The sequence below is a fragment of the Prosopis cineraria genome, unplaced genomic scaffold (assembly GCF_029017545.1).
Source record: "Prosopis cineraria cultivar Desert tree isolate PC_DT_omini unplaced genomic scaffold, ASM2901754v1 PC11, whole genome shotgun sequence".
Lineage (NCBI taxonomy): Eukaryota > Viridiplantae > Streptophyta > Magnoliopsida > Fabales > Fabaceae > Prosopis > Prosopis cineraria.
Window position 1 is genome coordinate 11,531,123 of NW_026555342.1, and position 13,804 is coordinate 11,544,926.

Below are 13,804 nucleotides of genomic sequence, written 5' to 3' on the forward strand. Positions count from 1 at the left end.
GGCGCATTCTTTGGTTTTTAATATGAAGTACATGGAAGATAATTTGTTACTATTTTTTAATTTTATTCCTATCATAAATTTAATTTTTGGATTAAGGTACAAAAATACCTACCAAATAATTGGTCAGGAGCATCCAGTAACTTAAAGAAAAAAAAATAAAAATACTTATAACATTATTAAAGTTGATGTAAAAGTGATCAAATTGTTAATTTTACCCTAATAATGTTAGTTTTCAATGTTAAATACTTTCTGTACTTGCCACGTGTTAATCTTTATTAATGTAGACTAAAAAAAGGGTAAAAATACCTATAATGTTACTGAAGTTGGTACAAAAATGATTAATCCATCAAATCCTTTAAATGTTGATTGTTTAGCTAACACCTAAATAGAAATTGTCTATTTTTTTGCTAACGTGAATAAAAAACATTCCCAAGTAAAATTCTATGAAAATTGATTGATTATTTTATGAATATCATGTGGCAAGATGTCCTTTTGATCAAACATCAAATTAAATCGTTCACTTTTTTGGCAATAGTGGTGAGAAATATTTGAGAATTTCGAACATATCATGAACAAAATTGTTTAAGGTTGTGAAAATATTTTTAAGGTAGGCAACGTAAAAAGTGTGATTAGTCTCTATATTTGATTGTATACAACATATCTTATTGTGTTAAATTTTGAGTTTTGCTGACAAGAAAATTGAGTGAAGTGGGAGGGAAGAAAAGGGGTGAGATATGTCAGCAAAAAAAAAATGAGATTTTGTAGAATATGTCATCGATCAACCTCTATAAAAATTAATTTAAGAATATTTTTTTTATCTATATCAGTAAAAAAATAATCAACTTTTGTTTAAATGTCAAATAAATAATTAAAATTTGAGAGATTTGATAAATTGGTCACGTTGGATCAACTTCAGTAATGTTATAAGTATTTTAGCATTTTTTGTTACTTTAGACTTCTAAGATATTTTTGAGTGATAATTTTATGGATATTTTTGTTCATTTTTTAATTTATATCAACAAAGACTAATACATAGCAAGCACAATCGGCATTTAACACCGGTAACTAACAACGTTATGACAAAGTTAATGATTTAATCACTTTTATACTAAATTTGATAATTTTATGAGTAATTTTTGTCATTTTTTCTAAACTATTGAATTCTTCTGATTAATAAGTTGAAGATATTTTTACACTTTAACTCTTAAATTGATAAATTACCATATGCTCTGTATATCTCTCCTTTTCTATTTTAGCAGGGGTATACAGTTGAATTTTTTTATTTTAAGATATATTTAATAAATTAATTGTTATGTTTTAGTTTCAATAAAATTATTGAAAAGATCTTACACTAGAATTTCAAGAGAGCAGGATCTCACGGCTTATTTTTTATTTCTATTTGTTGTTTCAACCAGCATCATTATTAATTATGATGAGCGGGTCGGGAAGGAAGTCTGGAAGCGACCCTTGCGCAGGACAAAGGCTAATACTTAAGAAATCACAAATTTCTACAACACTACACAATTTTACTAGAACTAGAACTTAGAATAGTTAAGATTTATCCAAAAAAAAGAATAGCTAAGATTTAAATTATAAACTCCCTCTTAGTTAATAGAATTAATTTTTTACTGTATTTAAAAAATAGTAGTTAATTTTATTATAATTTTAAAAAATATTTGAATTTTTAATTTTGTTATTTACTAAAATCAATAACAATGATAAAGTTTGCTTACAAATTACACCCTCCATTAAAAATGGAGGAAAAAAATTTGTATGATACAGTTTAAAAAAATTAACTATATTAATTATGCTTATGTTTGAGAATAAAATAATTGTATTATTTAATGGAGGAAAAAAATTTGTACGATACAGTTTAAAAAAATTAACTATATTAGTTATGCTTATGTTTGAGAATAAAATAATTGTATTACAATATTATTAATTATATTAATCAAGCTTTCATTAATCATTTTTTATAACTATGAATAATAAAATTATAAAAAATAATTTAAGAAGTTTGCAATAAATGTTTATTAAAAAATATGATTTTATTTATGTAAAAAAATAAGTTAAAAGTGATTGTTTTTCTTATAAATAAAAATGGATGGAGTATAACTTAATACAAAGGGATAATATTAAGACACCAATTAATTACTATATTTTCGCCTTATATTTAAAATTAAATAAAGTTTTTAAACCTTTGTCGTATAATTTGAAAATTACATACATTAAAGTCACTATCCCTGGTTTCAATGATCTTGTATTTTTTGTACTCCCCACGCAACCTGCAAGTTTGCTTCTTTATAAAAAGCAAGCAACACTCCCCTTCAGGAACATGCTCCTGCCCCAATTGCTGAATAATCCCCAATTCACCATGGCTGCCTCCCACCACCACCAGCCTCTCCTCCTCCACAAACCCAACAAATCAATTTCCAGAACCTTCTGCCTTCTAGCTGCCCTTATCAGCTCTGCTCTTGTTGCTTCTTATCTCTTCTCTCCCTCCTCCTTCGTCATCTTCCACCTCTCTCACCCTCACCGTATCTGCTACCATGCCCTTCACAAACAATCATGCTTGTCCCATCTCTCCGAATTTCCCGAACTTTCCATCTTTGCCTCAAAAGACCAAGAGTCCCACTTGCTCCATTCCTTCTTATTGAAAACCACCTCACAGATACAAACAACCATGGACTCAACCAAAGCCATCAAATACAGAATCAACGATCCAAAACAGCAACAATCTCTGCTTGTCTGTGAGAAACTTCTGGACTTGTCCCTTGATAGAGTTTGGGACTCGATGGTCTCTCTCACGGAAAAGACCATCAGATCCTACCAAGATGCCCACACATGGCTAAGCAGTGTCCTCACTAACCACATCACTTGCTTGGATGAGTTAGAAGGGTCAGCTCGATCTCTCATAGAGTCTGAGCTCAATGGCTTGGTCTCCAGAGCGAGAACCTCCCTAGCCATGCTTGTTCATGTTATGCCCTCTAACATCGATGCTATCGAAGAACCACTTAATGGGGAGCTTCCCTCATGGGTGACGAGCAAGGATCGGAAGCTTCTGGAAACTTCTGCTAGTGATATAAAGGCTAACGTTGTGGTGGCTAAGGATGGAAGTGGCAGGTTTAAAACAGTGAACGAGGCCGTGGCTTCAGCCCCAGATAAGAGTAAGACGAGGTATGTGATACATGTGAAGAAGGGAGTTTATAAAGAGAATGTTGAGATTGGATCCAAGAAGAAGAATGTGATGCTTGTGGGTGATGGTAAGGATGCCACTATCATCACCGGAAGCTTGAATTTCATCGACGGAACACCCACCTTCAGAACTGCCACCGTCGGTATGGTCCTCGTTTTGTGATCTTTATTAATTCCTCTTTCTGATTTTACGGTGACAGAAATGCTTGTGTCAGCGTCTTACTTGTCTAAAAATTATATCCATCATTTCATTAGATCGAGAGATGAGATATTTAATTATTTATTCAGTTACCAAACACTGTTTGACAACTATGTTTAATTTAATTTAGTAAGGGCTAGCGTGCCTCGGGTGTGGGGTCAGTTGATAAAGCTGTCATCTAAAGTTTTTTTTTTTTTTGGTTGGGGACAAAGTTGCCATCTAAAGTTAAATGGCATTATCTCTTTAGTCTCATCTAGATGCCATTAATCTTATCTTATTTTCTAAATTTTTTTACATTGAAATGAAATATCCCCGATCAGTTTGATTTGAAGAAAAATGCTGATCCCGATCCAGAGGTGCAAGAGAAATAATAATTTATATATACAAGGGTGAATAAGTATTTGACAAGTTGGCCAAAAAAAAAAGTATTTGATAAAACATTGTAGCAAAGAGTGTAGGAAATTAAATATAATGAGGAGGTTTTAAAGGGAAGATTGCGTGTTAGCCTCTATGGATATTTGTATATTGGACACATACTACTTCTCTCTCCCTGAACACAACTGTACTAACAGTTCAAAGTCCAGATTCAATGCTGCGTAGGCCAGACATTCTCAATACTACTCAGATGACGGTATTATCAGCAATTTATCGCAAAAATGAAGATAAAAACACGTAACTGTCAGAAATCTTTGTTGTTAATTTATAGTTAAATTTTTCTAATAAAAACGAAAAGGTTCAGACGAATTAAAACGATGAACTAGTACTACTCGTGCGATGTTATGATGTTAAACTGTGTTTACTTGTATTTTTTTAATTAAATTTTTAGTTAATCATGCTTTGGTTTTTTCTAATTACCATTGACCAATGCACCTGCAGCCGCGGTTGGGGATGGATTCATAGCGCAAGACATATGGTTCCAAAACACAGCAGGTCCTCAGAAGCACCAGGCGGTGGCTCTCCGCGTCGGCGCCGATCTCTCCGTCATCAACCGCTGCCGCGTCGACGCCTTCCAAGACACTCTCTACGCCCACTCCAACCGGCAATTCTACCGTGACTCCATTATCAAAGGCACCGTCGACTTCATCTTCGGCAATGCCGCCGTCGTGTTCCAAAAATGCTTCCTTGAGGCTCGGAAGCCAATGGCTAAACAGAACAACATGGTGACGGCTCAAGGACGCGAAGACCCGAACCAGAACACGGGGACTTCCATCCAGCAGTGTAACCTGACACCGAGCTCCGATCTCAAGCCCGTCGTGGGTTCAGTCAAAACCTATTTGGGTCGTCCGTGGAAGGAGTACTCTCGAACTGTGGTGATGCAATCGTTCCTGAGTAGCCACATCGACCCAACGGGATGGGCTCCGTGGGACGACAAGCAATCGACATTGAAGAATTTGTATTATGGAGAGTACATGAACAAAGGACCCGGTGCTGGTACTGCGAAGAGAGTGAAATGGCCTGGGTATCACGTGATTACAAGTGCTTCGGAGGCCAGCAAATTCACAGTGGCTCAGCTCATTCAAGGTGGCTCTTGGCTGAAGAACACTGGAGTCGACTTCATTGAGGGACTCTAGATCCTGGGCCTTGCTGTGATAATACTGATGCGTGTTGGTTTACGTTCCGTGGCCAGGCCGATCGAGACGAGCAATGAAGCTAGATTTAAAAATCTCAGTTCGTACTGTGATGTTATGTTGGTGCCATGTGACTCATCTCGGGTCAGGCGTATGAAAATAATGATGTTGTGGTAATCATTATTTTTGACATAAAATAGTGGTTACTTGTCCAAATAATCAACGGAAATAATTGTCTTGTCTATATATATATATATATAAAATTTTTTATCAGCTAAAAATGTATATTATTTTAAATAATAATAAATATTTATTAAAATATTAAGTAGATATATGATAAATTTATATTAAAAAATTATAGTTTGAGATCACTTATTAAATATGGAGAGTGACGATCAGGGGATTGAGGGAAGAAGAGAGAGACAGATAAGAACAGCAAAAAAATATTATATTTTAATTTAAAATTTTAAAACTCAAATTTGTAAATTTTTTTATTATATATTAATTATTAAGTGTAATTTTATTTAATTTGAAACTTTTTATTTTAAACTATTTATATTTAAATAACCTAATAATTATTACACTATTTAAGTTCAAACACACTAGTAAATCCTGCTAATATGACGTGAGCATGCCTGTGATCTGTCCGCCTCACGATTAGCTCAAAATATTAAACGACGTCCCCCCAACGTCGTGGACGTATGGTGTCTCCTTGGGTTGAAAAATATAAAATATTTTTAATTAAATTTTATTTTAAATAAAGCAGTTATTTATCTTATTGATAAAAAAAATAATTATTTATTTTTAAATAAATACTATCTTTCTATATTTATTTTTAAAATAAAATATAAAATAATTTGTTCATTTAGGATAATTTTTAAAGGCTATAATATATAAAACTCTTGTGAATTTTTAGATAATTGCATATAAACTCTTCACCTTTAAAAGTTAAAATTAACTCCCTTAAACTTTTATTTTATTTTTAAAATCTCTTATTGTTAATTATGCTATTTTTTTATGAGGGTTAAAATGTTATTCAACTAAAAAATCGTATTAAACAAAAATATTATATTGTATAATTATTTATAATAAATTTTTTCTATTTTTTTAAATAATTGAGGCATTGATAATAAAAAAATATTATTATCACTGTGTAAAATTTTAAAATTTATCTAATATTTAAAATTTAAAAGATTTTAAATATTTTAGCCATGTGCATTACATTAATCTAACATGAAAAATAAATAAAAATTTATCTTTTGAAATAATAAAATCATGCAGCATTGGTAAGAAAAAAAATCAATAAAACTAATATAAACATAAATATTTAAAATTTTATACAATGATGATAATATTTTTTTTTTTTGTTAGCAATGCCTCAACTATCCAAAGAAATCAAAAATTTATTATAAATAGTTATACAATAAAATTTTTTAGTTGAATGACATTATAACCCTATGAAAAAATAACATAATTAATAATAGAGAGTTTTGAAAAACAAAATTAAAAGTTGGGGGTTAATTTTAAACTTTTAAAATTATAGAGGATTATATGTAACTGTCTCAAATTTTAAAAGAATTTTATGTATTTTAGCCATTTTTTAAAAAAGATAACTGCTACACCTGGAGACACTAAAATTTTTGAAGAGAAATTGAAACTAAAATACGATCCAGTATATCTTATTTTAAATATAAAGATAGATAATTTTTGAAGTACAAATATGAAATATGTGTCAATATATCAAGGGAATAATTAAAAAGATTAACCAAATTTTTTTAAGTTCTTTTGAAATATTATCAATTAGCATTTTTAAAATATATACTCATATTATTAATAAAAAAGTTATAGAGATAAAAACATATCGAACGTAAGAGGAAAAGGGAGAGAAGCAAAAAGTTGGAATTTGTAATTTAAACCGACAGTTGAGTAGAGTTGGACAACCGAGCTCAACCCAACGAATCGATAGCTAGTCAATTTTGATACGTTAAGTTGGCAAAATGAACCCGTTCAGAAATATGAGTTGGGTTGGCCCAAATTAAAAAAAAAAAGGCCTGACAGGATAGCTTGTTAGCTCATTTAAAAAAAAAATAATTACCATATAATATAAATAAACGTTCGAGACATTATATCATGAGCGCGCGCGCGCGCCTGATTCTTTCACGGGGATGAAGAAATATCTTTTTTTTTTTTTTTTCCCTCTTAACCAACATGCTATCAACGTGTAATTAATTACCAAAAAAAAAGCCAATGATTTACAAAGCAATCAATTCCTTTTAACTAGCACGTGTGAGTAGAGTCAGTTAACAATTTTAATATTAGTATATCCACAAAATTTTAATTTTAATATTGGCTCAATGTAATTTTACATGTAAATGATTAGATTTTATCAATTGGAATATACTCTTAAATACTACTCATTTGATATTATTTATAAGTTATTTTTTACATATTTCATTGGTACTAATAAAAATCTTAAATCTCATTAATTCTGTTTAAAAATTTAACAAGTTATCAACTTTATCTCTATTAAATAATATATTTTAATAATATATTTTTTATTTTTAAAATTTAATTGAGGATAAAAAGGAAAGTTTGTGATGAAAATTTAAATATGTGACTTATAAATTAGACTAAAAAAATTATTCTTTCTCTACCTAATAAATAAGATTGAAGGGAGTGTCATTTACCTATAATAACTCTTGACTAAAATTCGATTAATTTTAAATGCACATGTGTTTTATAAATTTTAAATTATTCTAAATAAAAAGAAATCAAGTGTATTTTAAAGGTTAGCCCACGGGTTAACTAACTTGTCAATTAACTAGTTGGATTGGGTTGTTCCAACTCATTATGTTGCAAGTTCGTCCTAACCCAACTTATCAAAATGCTATCCTTCATGTATTTGCTTGCAGCCCATTTGTGCAGTGCTATAGTTGAGCCCCATGTGGTATGGGTAAAGGGAAGGTGACGGGATTGAAAACATTACAAAAGCAAAGGTGGGGAAGGCGGAAGTAGAAGCATTCATTCTCGCGGAACCATGCTCAAGTGAGGATTGTGAATAGGCTCTATGTTGTCACGTGGGGCATTATTGTTTGAACTGTTTTTAACCTGTTGAGTACCGGTTTTGATCGGTTTACTCTGATCTTCGGAACCTTTATTACAAGCCTTACGGGTTACTAACTTTGGTTGTGGTTGTTTATAATCTTGGTCATTTTAAAATTATCCACACACTCCAATAAATATCCAAACACTTTTTTTTTTTGTTGAATGGTATTTCAGATCTTTTATCCAAATTAATATGATTGGAAATTGAGAGCGCCTTTTTTTAAAAGCATACCACTTATTAAGAATTTAATTGTCATTGTATATTTAGGATTTGAACTTGAGATTATTGATTAAGTTAGACCAACTCCCTTTTAAGTTAATCTAATTACTTGTTGGTATATCCATTTATACATGTAAAAATCATGCTAAAATCAATCATGAATGTAAAATCATGGTTATTTCATAAATTAACGCTTTTCAATTATACTTTCCTACAAATTTATCCAAAAATCATATAAACTTTATTTTACAAATCTTGGCTTGTTAAAAACTTCTTAGTTATACTATTGAATTTCATGTGTAAAGATATAAATATATTTGATGTTAAAAGAAGAAAAGTTTGATTTTTTTTTTATTGTGTGCAAGTATCCTCTTGTTTAGTATATGATTGGGTACTAAATTTGAGTATCTTTTTAATGAGATAAAAAATTCTTTTTTTGGGTTATTTACAGTTATCATTCTATTGGAGGAAATCCTATTCGATGTACTATCAAACATTAAATATGGGTATATTTTCAAGTGAGGATTTAAACATTTATTCATCACATTATAAGAAATTATTCCCTTCCACTAAACAAACCCTATTAAAAGCTTGAATGAATATTAACTAGGTTAAGAATTGCATGAGCTAAGACCTCACCAATAAAAAGGAAGGATTTGGGCCAATCTTCATGTTTCAATATCTCATTGACTGGTTTTGGGCAATCAAGGTAAGACTCAGGGGCTGAAGTTTTAAAAGGTCCATCTTCATTTGGGACCGTTTGGTCTGTTTTTATTGAGCTTCTTACAAAAAAAAAAAAAAAATAGAGACTATGCTTATTAATTAATGCAATTGAACGGCTAATGATACAAGGATCTCATGTCTTTAAATTTCAAGAAATGATCGAGGATCTACCGCTGCTAACTCAGTCAATTATATAGAACTAAGGAATTATAGAGAAAGAGCTTCATTGCCCCTTACCTAACGAATGCGATGAAGAATAGTGGACCTACCTGTAACATTATCAATCTTATCAGCGGCCTTTCAGAATCACCATTTTGTTCTGTGATCAATCTATCTTGTATCCGAAAGACAACAGATATCTTTTATTAATTTTTAAAGAAGTGCATACACACATAAGGTTTAAATCCGAGATTACTAATGAAGTTAGCATAAGCAAGACCAGCTAAGCCAGCCAGGCTATCGTAATAAATTACCATTTGAATACGTTAGATGATTCTGAGGGGGATGATATAAGCCTGTCTAATTTGAGTAATAAAGTAAAGACTGAGATATGTCAGCTACAACTGTCAAACGTGCCCGCACCAATCCTTCTCGTCACATACTCACATATGCCAGCAAAGCAACCAAATTTCAGTTCCCTGTAATCAAACAAGTGTCGCGTTACGTATGCTTCTGGATATCCCCAATTCTTTATTTCTCTGACTTCACTTTCCACATTTATAATTACATAACCTCAGGGGCCAATGTTGAACAGTCGCGCCACTCGGAAGATTGAAATTGTTGATATTAATGCACCTTTTTGCGGCCATTCATAAAAGTCGTAGTTAAAAATAGCGTTTCCAAACAAAATTTGAAGTGTTCCTTTTCTTTACTTTTGACATTTTTAAAGTGTTTTTTTAATTTCAAGAGTCTTTAAAATTACTGCCGGTTTGGTCTTATTCATGTTTGGAATTCACTGTCTTCTTTCCTATTCTTCTTATAAGACAGCTTTAATCCTTAATATAAAACACTTGATAATTAATTATATTTTTTAATATTATTTTTATTTAAATTCATTAACTATAAAAGATGGCGTAATGCAAATTTAATTTTTTTATTTAATTAGAGGTAAAATTAAAATTTTATCTTATTTTTGAATAAAATTAATAATTTAATCACTTCTTCTTGATTTTGATGAAAAAGTTAGAAGTGTCATGATATAAAAATTGAATGGAGTATATCGTAATATATTTTTATCTGAGGCATTCGTTAATAAACAAATCCAGATTAAGGCATTAAATTTTAGTTGGTTTCTGTTCTCAAAACTTTCTCCTCTTATTTCCAAAGCCTTTTCTCACCCTTGATTCTTTTTGAGGCTTTAAAAATTAATGGAAACCCACTATCCTCTCTTGTCCAAAGCCCCTCTTAAACATTTCTCATTCGATCCCTCTCGATCTAACCATCCAACACAGGTTTTGCTGGTGTCATCATTTTCTCTAAGTCTCAAAATGATCATGACGAATGGAGCCTAGCTAAAAATGTTATATTCTTCTTCTCTCGTTCGATAAAATCCTTTTCAGGTACATACAAACAGATTTAAAAGCTGATTCTTGGACACTATATTACGCCGTAGAATCGTGTTCTTATTCAATGTTCAGATGCTAATCTTGATTCGGAGGGAAGAAGAGGTTCCGAATTCACATGCCCGTGAAAACCTTAGCTGACACTCCAGTACTCCTTTTTAACTTTGCCATATATAACTCAGAATACGTCCATTCTTATCTCAAAAGGAAAAGGCATTCTGTGTGTGAAGATTAAAACTCTCTCTTCCTGCATTGCTTGGCCATTGTAGGATAATTGTCTGGTTCCTATATAGAAAGGCTTGTGATTTAATTTACAGCATGGCGACGAAGATAAAAGGGATCTACAAAAGTTTCAAATTCATTTCCCAAATATTTGGTAAGTACTCTTCGTTTCCTGGGTCTAGCTATATAGGTTCTGAAATGTGTTCAATCAATGTGGTACTGATAAACAGATCTTAATTTCTTCAAGTTGTGAAGGAACGTGAGATGGAAATCGGGCACCCTACCGATGTTAAACACGTGGCTCACATCGGATGGGACAGCCCCTCCATCACTGGACCAAGTTGGGTATGCATGTCTTTCCATTAATCTTTTCTGCAAGTTTCTATAGGGTTATCCAATATATATTAGATCTTGATTGAATTAATGATCAATAAATATGTGATTGCATATTTGAGATGAGTGGGGTGGCCCTGATTCAATCGATACTAAGGAGTAGTGGATATAAGAAAGAGATAGACATATAATGTGAGCATGCCTCGATCACCTGACATGATCATGTATTTATCTCTCTTTTTGCGGTGTCATAAAGAAGCTTTTGTATAGATCTGAAATGTTAAAAATGAAATTTGATCCGAGAATTTCATCTTTACTTGCATGCGTGTACCCTATAAGAATCAATTGTTTTTTCTCTGTGCATCAGATCTTATTAATTTGGTCTGGGGATGTTTTATGCAGATGAATGAGTTCAGAACATCGCCCAATTTGGCAACGTCCTCTGACAACACTGGAGAACCAAGAGTTACCAATCCTATACCTCTCACCACCACATGGTCCAACCAAGGTATGATATATTTTAAGATTCGCTTGCATAATAGATGATATATATTACGTTTGATTATCGTTCTGTGTCATGAATTTATATCTAGATTCTTTGCTTCCTTCATGGGAAGATCTTGTCCGTTGTATCACGAGATAACACTTTCTCAATTATCTATTGGCTTTGCATTCTCGCACTTTACACTGCTTTTTAATTTTTATTCAAGTTGTCCACAGGACGCTTCATTTTATCGGATCCATCATCTCTCTGCTCTAGTCTTATTTTCTTCTCAAGATTGATTCTACCACGCTTACCAGGAACATGGTGCGTCGGTACGTAGATTAGTCATATTAGATGAGTCCTTTTTTTTTTTTTTGAGTTCATAGGCACACACACTTCATCTCCCAATTGAAGAATCTTTCTATTTTATAACAATGCAGTCATCATATTCATTCGTGGATTGGAATTTTGCCATTATTCCTGACATCATCTTTCTATTTTGCTTTGGAATCTACTGTCCCCCCCCCCCCCTTTCTTTCTTTCTTTCTCCCTTTCCTTCCTTGTTTTGGAATAGCCTTTTGAGCCCATCATTTTGGACTTCCCTTGGGAAGGCGCAGTTTAACATTAGGAGCACTCCTGGTTCTGGTCTAGGCTTATTGGGTTCGTCTTGGAGAGCACACTTTCATTGTCTAGGCTCAAATGAACTGGGTTGGGCTTTATAGGCTTTTTGGAGTTAGGAAATTTAGAGTCACTATGGTTTGGTAGATTCATATGCAAAATGACACTATAGTTAGGTTTAATCTTAAACAGTGATAAAAAAAAAAGAACGATGAAAAGGGTTTAAGTCTTTATCCACGTCAACTATACTTTTTACCACTTGAATTAATCTGAGATTGTTACAGATCCTTTTTGATGTACTAAGAATATTTATTATAAATATCAAGAGAGACATATATATGTACGCATGAGTTGTTTCACATCTTTCTACAATGCTTGCCCCTAACCAATTTTAGAGGATCAAATCCATGTACAATATTGTTCTGATGAATCCCAGAAATTCTATGTCAATGTAAAATAGATCTTAATTTCAAGGTCGTCACGTGTCAACTGATTCTTCGTTTACTAATTTGTACTGTTCTATTTAACACTTGATTACGGGGAACAGATACGGAGGAGTCCATAAGAAGCAAACCAACGTCATTCAACAGCTCATCTTCCCATCATCATCGTAATGCTTCGAAAAAGAACAAGAGTAGAAAAACCAAGTCAACCTCATCTACTAGGTCTTCTTCATCTTCGTCCTCAATAAGACAGTCGAGAGAGTCCAAGTCAAAGCTCACGTTCAGTGAAGCAACACCAACAATACAAGTCTAGACGTTAGGATTGTAAAGATAGGGTACTCAAAGTCTTCATTAGGTATATGCATGTTTTCAGTTTGTCCCATAAATATATATATGACGAGAGTGAACATTTTTTACAGCTTATTGGCACCACATGATTTAATGTTATTGAAGAACTGATAGCAAATATTTAAGAAACCGATCACCGAAATCTTCTTGTGATGTTGATTGCAAGAACCATAACTTAATGGTCCACGCAACCACTTGAGGAATGAAGTTGTAGTGGCCTCATTCTGGCATGCATGTTGTATCGTAAATAATGTTAATTCAATGGTATAGAGGGCTTGTGTTAATAAATAATAGTGCCCATTCAAAATGTTATTCCCTCTGTCCATATATATAAACTGTTTTTTGAAAACTTATTTTGTTCTTAAATATAAAAAGGGTGTTATGATATTTTTAAGTAATTAAAAAATTTTATTTTTATCTTAAAAAATGAAGAAAATATTAATTGTGAGCTTTATTCACTATCACTATAATATTAATTAATTGTAATATTATTAGGAAAAACTGAAAAATCATTATAATTTTATATAACATTAATTAAATAATAAATTTTTATTGGCACATGAAATTTAATTAAAAACATCTTATGTATAAATCAAGGGGGATTATGTGTTGCGGAATTGTCTCTCTCGATCGCCATATTAAAATAAAAATTAGTCTCATACGTGTCAATTAGCTAGTCATCTTTATTGTGTCAGTATGAGAGAATTGCATTAATGGTCCTCAAAATAAGATATTTGCAAAGAAGAACCAATAAATTCTGAAATTTTTTTACAAGTCCAAAAAT

General features: G+C 31.8%; 2 protein-coding genes across 3 annotated transcripts; both read left to right on the top strand.

The window, feature by feature from the left end:
- Nucleotides 1-2,326: 2,326 nt before the first annotated feature.
- LOC129286802 (pectinesterase-like) lies at nt 2,327-5,181 on the top strand. The gene is made up of 2 exons (XM_054922853.1): nt 2,327-3,338; nt 4,271-5,181. Exons 1-2 carry the CDS (start codon nt 2,336-2,338, stop codon nt 4,963-4,965), a joined length of 1,698 nt encoding a protein of 565 aa, XP_054778828.1. The 5' UTR covers nt 2,327-2,335; the 3' UTR covers nt 4,966-5,181.
- A 5,240-nt stretch (nt 5,182-10,421) lies between these two features.
- LOC129284933 (CRIB domain-containing protein RIC9-like) lies at nt 10,422-13,257 on the top strand. Of its 2 annotated transcripts, XM_054920452.1 has the most exons (5): nt 10,422-10,569; nt 10,842-10,948; nt 11,042-11,139; nt 11,530-11,635; nt 12,777-13,257. In XM_054920452.1, the coding sequence occupies exons 2-5, from the start codon at nt 10,891-10,893 to the stop codon at nt 12,983-12,985; spliced, it is 471 nt and encodes a 156-aa protein (XP_054776427.1). In that variant the 5' UTR covers nt 10,422-10,569; nt 10,842-10,890; the 3' UTR covers nt 12,986-13,257. The 2 variants fall into 2 exon arrangements, with proteins under 2 accessions (XP_054776427.1, XP_054776426.1); XM_054920451.1 differs by lacking the exon at nt 10,422-10,569 and having other exon boundaries at nt 10,606-10,948; nt 12,777-13,256.
- The last annotated feature ends 547 nt before the right edge of the window (nt 13,258-13,804 follow it).

What these genes read in the sequence shown, in the direction of transcription:
- LOC129286802 (XM_054922853.1), top strand. Translation starts at nt 2,336, where the DNA reads ATGCTCCTGCCCCAATTGCTGAATAATCCCCAATTCACCATGGCTGCC. An exon ending in CTTCAGAACTGCCACCGTCG is followed by an intron (nt 3,339 to 4,270) that starts GTATGGTCCTCG and finishes ATGCACCTGCAG; the next exon opens with CCGCGGTTGGGGATGGATTC.
- LOC129284933 (XM_054920452.1), top strand. Translation starts at nt 10,891, where the DNA reads ATGGCGACGAAGATAAAAGGGATCTACAAAAGTTTCAAATTCATTTCC. An exon ending in ATTCATTTCCCAAATATTTG is followed by an intron (nt 10,949 to 11,041) that starts GTAAGTACTCTT and finishes AATTTCTTCAAG; the next exon opens with TTGTGAAGGAACGTGAGATG. An exon ending in CCATCACTGGACCAAGTTGG is followed by an intron (nt 11,140 to 11,529) that starts GTATGCATGTCT and finishes TGTTTTATGCAG; the next exon opens with ATGAATGAGTTCAGAACATC.